The 14,216-nt window shown below is 45.2% G+C and overlaps 2 protein-coding genes and 1 pseudogene across 2 annotated transcripts; all 3 read left to right on the top strand.

Annotated features, from left to right (window-relative positions):
- The first annotated feature begins 2,965 nt into the window (after positions 1-2,965).
- Positions 2,966-7,213, top strand: LOC112884942 (rho GTPase-activating protein 5-like). The gene is made up of 5 exons (XM_025950589.1): positions 2,966-4,001; positions 5,312-5,432; positions 5,533-5,652; positions 6,041-6,271; positions 6,358-7,213. Exons 1-5 carry the CDS (start codon positions 3,550-3,552, stop codon positions 6,922-6,924), a joined length of 1,491 nt encoding a protein of 496 aa, XP_025806374.1. The 5' UTR covers positions 2,966-3,549; the 3' UTR covers positions 6,925-7,213.
- Positions 7,214-9,206: 1,993 nt separating this feature from the next.
- LOC112884943 (protein FAF-like, chloroplastic) lies at positions 9,207-10,507 on the top strand. The gene is made up of 2 exons (XM_025950590.1): positions 9,207-9,374; positions 9,478-10,507. The coding sequence occupies exon 2, from the start codon at positions 9,505-9,507 to the stop codon at positions 10,366-10,368; it is 864 nt and encodes a 287-aa protein (XP_025806375.1). The 5' UTR covers positions 9,207-9,374; positions 9,478-9,504; the 3' UTR covers positions 10,369-10,507.
- Positions 10,508-11,024: 517 nt separating this feature from the next.
- LOC112883854 lies at positions 11,025-13,993 on the top strand (annotated as a pseudogene).
- The last annotated feature ends 223 nt before the right edge of the window (positions 13,994-14,216 follow it).

The raw sequence follows: 14,216 nt of genomic DNA, 5'->3' as shown, positions 1-14,216 counted from the left end.
CATTTTCACGTGGGCCAGGCTGATTCCACAAGCTCACAAACGACAAGTCCATTTTCACGTGGGCCAGGCTGATTCCACACACGAGGGGATTTTACATGGGCTGGGCTGCACACAGGTCAGCCACTTTCATATAATTCACTATAGTTATTATACTTTGAGATGGCACCCAGTGGGTACCCGCAGGTAAGAATTCTCACCCGTGCTCTACCACGGTAAAATTCTGTACCTATACCCGTATTCATGGGTAAAATTTTATACCCATACCTGTGGTACCCGCACCAGCAGGTAAAATTGCCATCCCTAGATGCTGACATACATATTGTGCGAAATTCCATGGACAGGTATTTGGATGGGCACTAAACGGCCGGATAGCGCCATGTGAGCGACTTTTGTAAGTAGACGGGGAGATTGTAAGTTTCTAGCGGAAGATATTGCCTGATGGACATGCAGACAACGTAGACGGCAGCCACTTGTGATTGACGTCAGCTTGATACAGCCAAAGTTTGGCCGCTCTCTGCTTTACATCACTGGACCTGTATTCTGTAGTAAACTGAATGAACTTTCATTCACAGAACAAGTCTTTCTGGTAGATTTTTTTTGAAATAAAAGAAAAAAATAATTTCAAAGAAAGAGAGTTTTCAGGCAGCTGCTACATTTAAAGGTTGGATTTGCGACGCGTGTATGCATGGTCCATGCTGGCTGCATGTCCTGCTGCTTCCAAGCAAAAGAAGTCGTCTGATGCGTCTACCTGTAGTAGCGAGCTGGCCAAATAAACAAATTGTTAACTGTCTGTAATGGCATAGTGCCATCGCAAGATCCAACTCAAGCATTGAACCTTCTGCATTATACTGGAGCAACTTGTCATTTTTGTAAAAGCGGCTTGTGCTGTTCTGATCCAACAGAAGCTCTCAGGAAGAAAATAGGAATACTGCCAGTTCAGTTTTTCGGCTCCCTTCTCTCCCTCCCTCCCTCTCTCTCTCATAAAAAATACTAGTTAAGTTGCTGGAATAACAAAGAAGAATTATTTTATGGCAAGTTGACCATCTTCCTTCTCTTGCAGAAAAGAAACAGCACCCTATTAGCCTCTTCTTGCGTTGAACTTATATTGTATAGCTGTCCCTCTATCCCTTTCCGCCTAATGTGATAAGTGACCTCCAGGATCTAAACACAAAGTTTCTATAATAATCTCTCTTGGTGTAACTCCTTTGCCACTCTTCAGTATTTGTATCAAAACAATAGTACACACACTTATGTTATGATCTCTCTTGGTGTAACTCTGCCAGCATTCAGGGATTGGCCCTGCTGGTCCATTGCATTGCTCAGGACGACGAAACACATCAGTTTACACAGTTCAAGTTTTGGTGGCAGGCGCCGTAACAGCATTCAGGGATTGAATGATGCAAAAGGTTGGAACTTTATCCTTTTTCTAAAAAAACAGATTTACAATTGTGCAGCTCATCAGAGCACTGCACAGCAATAATAGTCTTAGATTAAACACAAACAGAATAATGCAATATTCTTATGCTAAACTTCTAAAACAATGCCACTGAAACATTTAAAATGGCAGGTAGAGTTTCAAACTAAAGTTGCCATACAGATCGGTATATGGGCCATCCTAGCAAAGTTCTTGATTACCAGTAGTCCTCGCTGCAATACCTTTTTGATTCTTGACTCCGCACCAACCGGCCTAGCTAGTAGGAGCTAGTACTACGGTAGGATACGGCAGAATGTCGTTTCGACTTAATTCTTACGCATGTGTACTGCTTTGGCAAGCATCAAATGCATGAAAACCTAAATGAGCTGGCACCTAATTAGTCATATAATTGGACATACCTAAGTTTAATAATTCATCAGCTCTTGTTGGCTGGTAGTTCTTTTCTCTGGTACTTCTGTTCTGATACCTAAATTCTACCAAAAACTCCTCTTGCTGTGACACTTGTGAGCCCAATCCTGAGGACAGCACTGCACATCACGTCATCAACAGTGGAATCCTATATGTATCTTATTCATTTCTCCTGTAAATGCACCCGCAGATCTTGTCTCTCGCACCTGAAGAACTCTGAAATTTATTGTGCCCATCAGATGATGGATGGCATTGCATGGAATCTTTCTTCCTGCACAGCCACGAAATGGATAACGTTCTAGATGTAACATAGCAAAAAAAAAAAAGCATTTCCCAATTTATGCAGCCAGAAAATTGCACTTGTAGCAGCTAGTAAGTAGGGTAAGTTGATGAATGCTGGAGAAGGAGAAGAAGGTTTCTTCCTGTTTAGTACTGCGTTTCTCATGATGGACAGCTTTGCGGGCATGTGAATTAAACACGTTAGTAAAAATTTCTGGTACAAAACATGATGGAGCAGGTATTTGATTACTATTATCTGCAAATTTTGCCCGTACCCTTAACCTTTGCCCCTAGCAGCCAAATTGATCAACTTTTTTTAGCTGAACCAAATTAGACTTTTGGTATCATGGAAATGAATCAGAAAGATAACACAGACCATACAGTACATGGCATGATTTCCGGTTTGGAGTTTCATGCTGTTTGGAACGTAGTTTTTTTTATCAAAATAGAACACGGGAATTATATTTTCAAAACGAATTTCCACTTTAAAATCTCGTTTAGCTTGAGTTTGAGTACATATTTTCTTCTTGTCAGTAAAAAATAGTTTAGGCCTCCTTGGTAGGCTCTTCCTTTCCTGAGGCTAATGCGTCAAAACTTGTAATTTAAAATAGAGGTGGTTTCAGGGAAAAAGGTGCAAGGTGGAAAGCCATCTGTTTGTAGGTCCCAAAAGGAGACAAGAACACCAAACGTTCAGTTAAATCTTTCAAGTACCCTGAAAGCCATGACATGTTTTGCAGTTAACCCAGCCCATAAACTTTCTGTGACGTAGGCAATTCGAGACAGTTATAAAAGGTTAAGACTCTCTCTCATGGGTATAGTAGCTTAAATAGAGAAGAAACGCACGCGTGAACGAGACGCGAGGAGCATGCGCATCCATGCGTGCATAAAGGGGATGAAAAGAGTAGGAGCAGGAGAGGAATGATGGTGCCATCACCCCCAGCGCAAGCCCTCCCTTCAATCCAACTCCACCTCCACAAAAATCCTATCCATTCTCCACCAAACACAAACAGCCCACGAGATTTCATCATCTCCTGCTAAAAATTGCATCTTCTGGCTAAAGATTCCTTACTGGAGTTAAAAATCCCCTTTTGCCGTCCGTTTGTCGACGCGCCAATTATTTTTGTTGCGATTTGCGTCGTGGATTTGGACCACGCGCACCACTACAACCAATTCTCCCCCGTCCAATCCCATCCTGCCCCCAATAATCCCAATCTCCAGTCGAAAGCAAACATCAAGAAGTCCTAAATTGGGACGCACCAAGAACTCCACCACGACAATCCCCCAATCATTTCTTGGTGCATTTGGCCCCCCTCCACCATCCGAGAAATCCATAGGAAACTCATCCGAAATCGCCCCAAAATCGGTCCTACACCGCACCATCAGATCACAGCTCATAATTCCGGTGAGAATTCGAAAAGGAAGAAGCAATGACGGAGGTGGCGCTCCTCCGGGGCCCGACCAACCTCGCTTCCCCCGCAAGCCGCGGCTCCGCCTCCTCCTCGCTGCGCTATTTAGCCAATGCCGACAGCGACGTGCTCCCAGGAAGCGGCAGCCCGGAAGACCCTGCGGGATCTACAGGAAGCCGACGACTCCAAGAACGGCGCGGGCAAGAGGCAGCAGGAGGGGAGGAGGAGGAGGAAGAAGAGGAGCGGTGGTCGTTCTTGGCGCTGCTGTTTGAGCTGCTGCGGAAGTCGCTGCTCGGGTGCAGGACGGTCGGCGGCGGCGGCGGCGAAGGCGAACGCGGCGGCTGTGGGATGGAGATTGGGTTGCCCACGGACGTGCAGCACGTGGCGCACGTCACGTTCGATAGGTTCCATGGATTCCTGGGTCTCCCCGTTGAGTTCGAGCCCGAGGTGCCTCGCCGCGCTCCCAGCGCAAGGTTTGTCTCATTGCTCCATTCATCGATTGGTATTAAGTTCAAGCTTTGAGAAATTTGATTATGTTCTGAATTCACAGATACAATAACATAACTCTTTTAGTCCCAATTTGAATTTAATTTTGGAGGGTGTTTTCCAAATTATGTGGTGCTTTGATATGAACTGTTGCAGAAAAGAAGTACTAGATTGCCAATCTGTTTTGTTAAAAAATATAAATGGTGTTTGCTTGACACAGCTCGTTAAAAGCTCAGCACTTTTTACCATTTCAACGGCAGTTTGCGTGCTATATTTTTTTTTGGGGGGGGGGGGGGTGGTCAGGGGCTTTTGTTTGTGTTGCAACCTCTATGTTGCTTTGATCTGAAATATTATTGAATCAGCTTCAAGTGGAATTTAAATTCCATTTGAATCATGTGTATGGTATGAACTTCTGATAGTGGGTATGCTTTGGACCACAACTGTGCATGGAAAAAAAACTTCTGCTGTACTTTTTCCATGTTCCATCAAATAATTGGTCAATCATGCTTCCGAGGCACTCTTATTGACTAGCTTCGATGATTTTGCTGTACTTGCTTGCCTCATCGAAGAATTATTTCGATTGAACTAGGTACATAAAGTTGATTGCTACACCATCTATCATTATTAAGACCAAAAAGTTGTTAGGGATTCCATGATTTATGTATGGCCTATTTTGTCTTGATTAGATTTTCATTTTTGTCACTAGACTTTCAAATTACTTAGGTTTTTATCATCCACCATCTATTGTTTGTATAGTGGACCTTGGGTTCAAATAATTTCTTTTTGTGCTTTCCTATACTATTTGACTTATAATAGGAACAGAGCACAAAGTATAAGGAAAGTACATAGGTATCTTGTTGCTTAATATATTTGGAGTTCCAAGATGTCGGTTTTCAGCACTAGGCTGAAAAGAATAAACAAAAGGTGAAAAGGGTTCTATATCAGTTCCACTTTATAGAATGACGGGAGCCTAGTACTTCAAAAGAAGATAAAGTGGCACAAAGACCTAGCACCTAATCTTCAAACTCAAGGATTGCTGGTATATGATCAATAAAACTCACTCGATAATTAGAGATATTCTTGGCACCATTTGAAATTAAAATTTTGGTGCTTCAAAGATGCCTTGATATCATTGATGGAGGTCTCATTTTCATGTGGACATATCCTTGCAAGTCACATCTATTTTGCTCATTTTGCCATGCTAATATGCATTTTCTGAACAACATAAATTGTTACCTTCATTGCCAGTTTACTTTGACTGTTCATGTTCATTGGCTGACCAAAACGTTATATGCAGTGCAAGTGTCTTCGGAGTTTCAACAGAATCCATGCAGTGTTCCTATGATTCCAGAGGAAACAGTGTCCCGACAATCCTCTTGATGATGCAGAGACGCCTTTATGAACAGGGTGGTCTTCGGGTGCGTTTTTAAGGGTCTCCTATATTTCTTAATCTGTATCCATTGGTGTTTGGAAGCTTTGTTCTGATCAAATTACTGTTTTCTTGTTTTGTACTTTCAGGCAGAAGGTATCTTCCGTATAAATGCAGAGAATAGCCAGGAGGAGTTTGTAAGAGACCAGTTAAATAGTGGAATCGTTCCTGATGGCATTGATGTCCACTGTTTGGCTGGTCTAATCAAAGTAATCTTCTTTCTATCATGAAGCTTATGCCATTATAATCAATCTATTGGGAGCATCGGTTTCTTAATCACCTGGCCAGTAATTAAAGAGTTATTAATGATCACGCTTACCTTCACTGGTGGAATTTCATGTCAACACCTGCCAGAGAATACAGACATCACTTTCACTTTCTTTGAGAACTTTATCTTCTCCTTTTCAAATTGCCTCAACCCTCAAATCTTTTTTTTTCCAATGCGTACAAAGTTGTGATTGTAGATTTGCTGTTTAGCAATCTTCTGTTGCAGAGTATAATCTTGCTTTTGGAAGCAGTCAAGGAGTTTGATCAACTTTTTGACATTAACAGCTTATACTTTTGAGTCTGTCCATTTATTTTTTCATCTCTTTTCAGGCCTGGTTTAGAGAGATGCCAAGCGGGGTGCTGGACTCTATCCCACCAGAACAGGTGATGCAATGCCAATCGGAAGAGGATTGTGCCCGGGTTGCGAAATGCCTTCCACCAGCTGAAGCAGCTTTGCTTGACTGGGCTGTTAATCTAATGGCTGATGTAGTCCAAGAAGAACAGATAAACAAGATGAACGATCGCAATATTGCAATGGTTTTTGCACCAAATATGACTCAGGTAATGCATTGTGGTAATATCATATCAAACTAGCAATATGCTAACTGATGGTTACACATGCTAACTGTAACACATTTACCAAGCAGATGGCAGATCCTTTGACTGCACTAATGTATGCGGTCCAAGTGATGAATTTTCTCAAGATGCTGGTACAAAAGACCCTCAAGGATAGAGGGGAGTCCAATCCAGAGGATGTTTTGCTGCCCCAGAAGGATCCATCTGATGAAAATGGGCATCAGAAACCCAGCGTGACACTGGATTCTCTCCTTGAGGATGGATCCAGGCGCCCTTCTTTTGCCAAGGAAGAGCCCCTTCTGAGCAGTCCTGCACACAGCACTGGTGATAAATCTAATGAAACTAATACCACTGAAGGAGTCACTGCTCAGGCAAGTGAAGTCGTAACGAGTGTGGAGGACTCTACTAGCTGCTTGCAACCTGCAAATGCTAGTCCGACTGCTATTGCTGATGCTTCCGGTGCGAATGCTACAAATTTTCTTCAAGGCAAGGGGAACCGAAGCCTGAATCGTAGGAGGGCAAGAAAGAGCAAGGGTCAGTCTGGTACACGTACTACACCTGCAGTTGAGAAATCAAGAGGTGTGAGCATCGTGAGCCGAATAAACTCCAAGGTTGAACGGATCGAAGCATGGAGATGAAGTGAAACACCATTTCCATCGTTGCTGTGTACTAGATGACTGACCCAGTGTTTCCTGAAATAGCAGCATGAAGTGCTTGCTTGCACATTTTGCATTTTCTATGTGCTTATCATTTCTTTGCTGTATTGTGGTCATGGTATTTTTGATATTTGAGTTTCTCGTCATCACTAACTTCTGTTTCTTTCTAATGATTACTTGTCTGAGTGAATGAAAGATGCTGATGTTTTCATTTGTACATACATCTGTCCGATGCCTAAATTATGAAGTGCCTGAATGTTCAGATGTGTTATATGCTGCATTACTGTGCTTGTTCTCATTGTATTGTACCTTATTCTGCCATCTGCTGCTTCCCTTTCATAATTTTGGACTGATCAGTCACAGTGATCACTCTTGTGCTTTAGTCTTGAAAACTTAAGCTTATGTTTCTACCTGTCTTAGCTCTCTGAGTTGCTTATCCTTTTCCACAGTATAATTTTCCTTTGCTGAACTGTCTACAACTGAGCTCTCAAGCATCGTATGCATACCATCTATAATTGCATCAGATAGCTTTATTCTACCTCCTCTACTTCACTCCTTTTTCGATTAAAGGCTTGCAGAATCTGTGCAAAGATCTTTCAGCTTTCGTGAACAGGCAAGGCAACACCAATTAACATTTCATTTAGAAATTTAGGCCTGCTTCGCTGAAGAAAGTTTAGACAATCAAAGGATGATTTGGGTTACCTTGATTTCTGCCTGTTTCGCTACCAATGGGACAATTTGCTCTTTGTTGTTACGACTACCACATCCTTTATTCCCTGTCGGTGTTTGGAAGTTCTGCACTCCAATTTCAAGATCACACTAGCGTTATTCTGTGACAAGTACAGCAGCGGTCGGTGAAAAATCATCGGTCCAGTCTTCGATCTGTTCCAGCACCACACGAACATGTGCAACCATTCCGTTCAATGGTAGCTAATATATGCATCAAATGGTTGAAATGCATATTTGTGCTTGAGCTGTACGCGAAGCATTTCCCAGTCTGATTTGGGCAGACAGATCAGTATGCGCGGGGCAGACAAATAGCGTTGCAAGATCACCACCATGAGGAGATGGCAGGTCAACTTGAGCTTAAGAATACTGAAGCAATGGCTCATCTGTGCCAATACAAAGATGCCAAGCCATACTTGAGCTCAAACTTCAATTCCTAACGTATGGGTCATGCAAGCCAGCACTGAATTCTGTAAGACCCATTAACTTGCGCTTACTGGAGTGACGGTCATAAAAAACTGAGCTTCTTTTTGCATTCCAATGAACTGACTGAACTGAGTTCTCAAGCACTTTATCCACGACCCTTTTCATTGCATCAAGTTGCTATATTCTATCTTCTCTCCAGTCCTTTTCGTTTACAGGCTTACTGGATAGATTTTCCAGGTTTACAAAGATGATACAGTATAAGCAGGCAACCACAAAGATCACCGATTTCCAATTGCCATTTCATTCAGACAACCAGGCATGCTTCAGAGTTCGGAGAAGAAAGTTCAGGCATGAAAGGCCGTATTCCCTCCTCAGGATAACTTCGGTGTTATTCAGTGACAAGTGCACTACTAGTCGGAGAAAATTGTCAAGCTGCCATCGCAATGTTCTAAGTTTCTTCGCATCACTTAAGATCAGAATCGGATTTGGGGGGGACAGATTTGTACGCTATACTTATCAGAACGTCCATCTTGAGCTTACATATTTTGCGCGTTCCAGGAAATTGCCAGTGCAAGATAACGCACCATGAGGAGAGGTCAATTCCTGTCCCAGAATACTGAACCAGTAAGTCACTGGTGCCAGTACAAAGATGCCTCTTTGAGCTGTAATATCGCACTGGAAATTTGGGTTCCCGAACGTATGTATCACTCAATCCAGGACTGATATGCTCGTCTTATCTGAATTTCCATCCTGGTGAATATAATCTGCTCAAGCCAGACACTTGCACTGATCACCATCATGGTTCATTAGGACAGGTCAAATACAATTTACAGGATCAGAATACTGAAGCGACCTTTCCTTCACTGAATCCCAGAGACACCTGATTATTTCACTGCAAATTTGCATTCTTAACGTATGTATCATGAATGCCAGGAGTGATTGCTGTTCTCTGGACACTCACACTTGTGCTTGTTAGACTGACGGTCATAGAAAAAAACGAAGGCTCTTTTGCACTGTAAGTGACGGTCATATTCTCAAGTTGCAGTGGCAGCACCACTTGTGAGATGAAGAAATATTCCAATTCCACAGCCACAGAAAGCCTTGCATCTTTCTCCACCCCTCCTTTTTCTATCAGTATATATATACATCGTTGTCTCTACCTTACAATTCATCAGAACAACACAAAAATTAGAGTCTAGCTGACGGTCACGCACCTCAAACTGTTCTGCAATTCCTTCAGCGCTGACATCATACTTGAACCGACTCCATTTTTGTTACAGGTAAATTCCTGGTGGCACTCTCACAACTGACATGGTTTCTGAATCCTGAACAGCACACACAGAAAAACTGAAACTTTTGTTCACTTCTGTTGCTTCTTTGCAGCGCATTTTCTCGAGAGATAAGCAGTCGATGGCTGCGCCCATGGCGTCGGATGGTGGGCTGAGGCGTCTGTTCGAGAAGCCGCTGCCGGAGAACCCGACTCTGCTGGAGGCGCTGTCGGCGTGGAACCGCGATATCCACCCCAATAAGCCCATCGACCCGGCGTCCTTCACCGAGATCTTCGGCGAGCTCCACTTCCAAGAGAAGCAGCAGCCGGACCGAGCCATCCTCGTGTCGCAGCCACCGCCTCGCCCTCGCCCTCCTCCGCGCACGGCGTCGTGGCTCGATATCGCCGCCGAGGCCGAGATGAGCAACTTAAGCAAGGACGACTCGTCGCTGGACGGTCTCCTGAGGCCCAAGCCGGCGAGCACGGTGGCCACCGTGAAGAGGAGCGCGAGCTTCTGCATGAAGAAGAGCTCCGCGTCCCTGCTGCTGTGCACGGAGGGCCTCGGCTCCGAGAGCACCGTGGACGCCGACGACATGCTCAAGGACGGCGACGCCGAGGCCGAGACCGGCGCGCTCAGTGGGCACAGCAAGGAGACGGGCACGGAGAGAAGCAGCGACGTGAAGGACGCCGCCGCCGGCGCCGTGGAAGAAGGAAAGGCTGAGAAACGGCCCCCGTCGTTCCCGCCGCCGATACGGTCGATCGGGCGCGGCGGCGGGAAGCCGCACGTGTGCTTCCGATCGTTCCGGGAGGATGGGCGGTTCGTGCTGCTGGAGGTGGTGATCCCCGGGAAGGATCTCCTGCAGGCAACGCGCGAGGGCGGCAGGCTCAAGCTGCAGTTTACCAACGGCGCCGCTGCAGCCATAGCGGCTGGTGGCGTGGGCGTCGGCGAGGAGGTGCACGGAGAAGACGGCACCAAGCATCCAAGCCAAGATAGATTAGTCATATAATGCAACGATGTGTGGTTAATGGCGATCAAAGGCTGGAGTAGCAAAGCAGGTGATGGTATAATTAATTATGAAAAGCATTGCCTACCTAAAGCTTCTTGAAAATGATGAAATATATGTATGTTCCTCCTATTCAGTCAGAGATTCAGACTCCACAGCACAATATGAATACAACATCTTGATCCTTGAGACCTTCAGTGATCTGTACGCCACAGACTGATCGATCAGACGATCACAGTCGAGCATCTTTGTGCTGCATCTTCACGCACACATCTGAGTGCAGTCCCAGCACTAGGAATTCGGAATTATGCAATGTTGGTGGTGGCTACACAAGGCCACTTGATCAGGGAATCCTTAAAGGCAAAATATCGAAGTTGAACCATCTTCGTTGCAGATGATTAAATAGAAATATCCCAGCCATTTAATCCGTTAAAATTATAGTTCGTTTTTAGTTTATCCCTAAGTCAAACATCTTTAACTTCAATCGAGTTAAAGATTGCCACAACATTGACGATAAGAGAGAGATCCGGTGTAGCACCAGGCCAAGCCCATTAATGAAATCGCCTTAACCAGACACTCGGCCCACTTGCGAACTCCCGTGAGCCAATGACCTACCAGGGCCCATGCCACCCCTCGCCCGCCATGTCGCTTGCCCCGGGAATAGAAAACGCGCGCTTTGCACAATTTGGCGGGAAAAGAAAGCACGCCTGCCCCGCACAACCCTCCCCCTTCCTCGCATCCAATCCGATCACGCACGCATCCCCCATCGGTTCCCCCGCCCCCATGGAGCAGGAGCGCACTCCACCAGCGATGAAGAGGGCGAGGCCCTCTCCTCCTCCGCAAGCCCACGCTGCCGACGCGGAGGACCGGCTCAGCGCGCTGGACTACGCCACCCTCCACGCCATCCTCGCCCGCGTGCCGCTCCGCGACGCCGCGGCTACGCCGCGCTCTCCCGCCGCTGGCCCCGCCCGCGTCTTCGCCACGCTCCCGCGCCGCCTCCTCCGCGTCATCACCTTCAACCGCCGCGACTTCCCCGACGAGGGCGATGAGGACTACTGCGAGGACCCCAGACGCTGGATGTGCGCCCTCCGCCGCGTGCTCGACGGCCGCGCCGCGCCGGTCGCCGCCTCGAGATCAATTTCAAGTACATGGGCCTGTACGACGACTGGTTCTTCGGCGTCTTCCGCGAGCTCTGTGGGAGCGGCGGCCTCCTGGAGCTCAGCATCACCAACACCAAGTACACCGAGTGCTACGACCTGCCCTCCCCTGTGTACGCCTGCAAGACGCTCACCTCGCTGTATCTCTCCAACTGGCGGCTCCGGGTGCCCGGCAGAATCACCGGCCTGCGCGCTCTGCGGTCGCTCCGGCTTCACGGAGTGACCGCGACGGATGGTGATCATCGTCGTTTCATCTCTCGGTGCAGCGCCATGAGCATTTGGAGATCTTTAACATCCACAAGGCACGGAACATCGTCATACGCGCGTCATGCCTTAAAGACCTCCTCATATACTCGTACCGCCCGCTCTGCGTCTCGGTGAAGAAGGCGTCGCGCCTGGACAAGGTGAGGCTGGGCTTCTCGTACAGCTACCCTGAATACTCTTGGAGGCTCCAGGAGACCATGGACTCCGATGAAGACTACTCGTTTTCTGAGATCGAGGAGATGCTTGATTACAACAAGATGGCGAAGAGGGAGCATAGGCAGACAGACGAGATTAGGAATATGGTGATGTTTCTCGGTAGTCTCAGTTCTGCCAAGAAGCTTCACTTGTCACCTGAATTTCCTCAGGTCAGTTAGTTTGATGAATGCTTGCTTATCTTTTCTGCTTAGTCGTATCATTTACTGAGGTTATGCCAAATTGTAAGCTGAAAAGTACAAGTTATTTTTACTGAAATGTACATTAGTTGCAGCTGCCATGATGATGAGATCACCAAAAAATGCTTTTATAGTAACCCAGCGCTTTAAATAAATTTTCAATCATGGCGCACTTCATTTTGATGTGTGCTACTGTAGCACATCCTTTGCTAGTGACCACCTCATCCAGAAATGATCGAATATAGTTCAAGGACACTACAATGATTATGATACTTACTGTTGCAATTGTAAGAGAAAAGATGAAACAAGGGTTTGGGGTTATGATGCCATCAGCCAACAGGTGTCAGCCCTGAAATACTGTACTAGCTTGGCAAGGAAAAAACGTTTTAATTGATCATGGTATCGCTAACATCAAATCTTTCTACTTAAACACTGATATAGATTTCAAATTATACGGTAGACCAGTCTTTGATTTTTATAAAGGACAATCCATAATTGATAATTGTCATCATCAAATATTTTGACCACTTAGCTTAAGGATTCCTACTTTTTCTATAAGGAATGTGTCGTGGAAGCACTTGCTTTAATTTCATCGGTCATGGAATTAGACTTCTTGCTTATCAGTGAGACAGTGATGATTATTTCTTTCATACAAAATGAACATGGCGATAGCGGCGGTGCTGAGTTTAGTATCATGCCACCACGCCTCTTCAGCTGGAGGATATGCGGTGGATTAGATCAGACATATGTGGCATGCAATAAAATTATCTATGGATTTATGCTTGCTCCAAATATATGCTTCTTCCGAGAAATATGTATAGCATTTTAAATAAAGATAGTAAATGCAAGGTGGTTAGCCTTTATATTTTTCTTTCTCACAATACTCTCCAGATTATATCTTATTTGTTTTTTCCTCTAGGTGTTTATCATAATCCTAGCACAGCCCAAGTGTTTAGATCAGTCACTCTGCTTTAGGACTAACGTAATTTAGTTTTACATGATAATAGTTGAGTAGTGCCCTAAAGGATATACACAGTTAAAACTTGATTCAAATACTTTTGTCAAATATAATTCAAATGATTTTCATGTCGAAGTTGGAACTACATTATAAAAACGGTGCAAAATTTGATCGATTGATGTTCTGATTAGGTCTTGAGCCTGCCCAAGGTCGCAATGCCGAAGAGATTGCCCAAGAAAAACTATTTACTTGGATTGCAAATGCTTACCCTTGCTCTGGATCACAATCACGCAGTGTTTGCCACATTAGTTGCATGCTTGCTGAACAGCTCTCCCAACCTCAGGGACCTCAGAATCATAGTAAGCCCCAAGCAACAGATGTTCGTTCAGTCTTATATTAATGTTCCAGCAGCTGCTTGTAAAATGTTTCTCCTGTGTATTACCAGGACTCTCGTTATTCAAGAAGCCATGTGCCCTTAGCTGCAGAGTATTGGGAGGAGCAGATAAATGCTGACTGTGTTCTCAATCACCTGTCAAGCATGACATTCTTCATCGATGAACTCTTTGAAGGGCACTCTTGCGGTGGCTTTTGTCCGTTCCTGGTGATGAACTCGAGGGTCCTCAAAAAGCTACACATCATGTACTATCGCCGGCAGGTCAAGCCTGAGGATGCAGACAAGCTGTAAGCGATCCGAAGAGAACTCTCCATCTGGCCGAGGGCTTCACCGGATATGGTGCTGGAGTTGTCTCCCATTGATCACTATCCGAGCTTATGAGGTGCGACCGTGTGAGGTAGCCGATCCATGTCCTGTTCTACTGCTTCCTGCTATATGCTGCTCCTGAATTCTGATTCTAAAAACCACAGGCTAGTCTAGTCACCAGAAGTCTTCTGTTGGAATGGTTCGGAAATCTGGATTTGCACTGTGGTACAAGTATATTTGACCTTGTTAGTAGTCTTATCGACCTCGTACTATCATCTTCTGGATTTTTGTTATTTTGTAAATACGGTTGTCTTGTTACCAATCAGGATCTATTAATTTTATATGATGATCCTAGCGTGGTCTTTATGTCATGAGAAAGC

The sequence above is a fragment of the Panicum hallii genome, chromosome 3 (assembly GCF_002211085.1).
Source record: "Panicum hallii strain FIL2 chromosome 3, PHallii_v3.1, whole genome shotgun sequence".
Lineage (NCBI taxonomy): Eukaryota > Viridiplantae > Streptophyta > Magnoliopsida > Poales > Poaceae > Panicum > Panicum hallii.
This window is presented reverse-complemented; position numbering and strand designations above follow the sequence as displayed.

What these genes read in the sequence shown, in the direction of transcription:
- LOC112884942 (XM_025950589.1), top strand. Translation starts at nt 3,550, where the DNA reads ATGACGGAGGTGGCGCTCCTCCGGGGCCCGACCAACCTCGCTTCCCCC. An exon ending in ATGAACAGGGTGGTCTTCGG is followed by an intron (nt 5,433 to 5,532) that starts GTGCGTTTTTAA and finishes TTGTACTTTCAG; the next exon opens with GCAGAAGGTATCTTCCGTAT. An exon ending in GTTTGGCTGGTCTAATCAAA is followed by an intron (nt 5,653 to 6,040) that starts GTAATCTTCTTT and finishes ATCTCTTTTCAG; the next exon opens with GCCTGGTTTAGAGAGATGCC.
- LOC112884943 (XM_025950590.1), top strand. Translation starts at nt 9,505, where the DNA reads ATGGCTGCGCCCATGGCGTCGGATGGTGGGCTGAGGCGTCTGTTCGAG.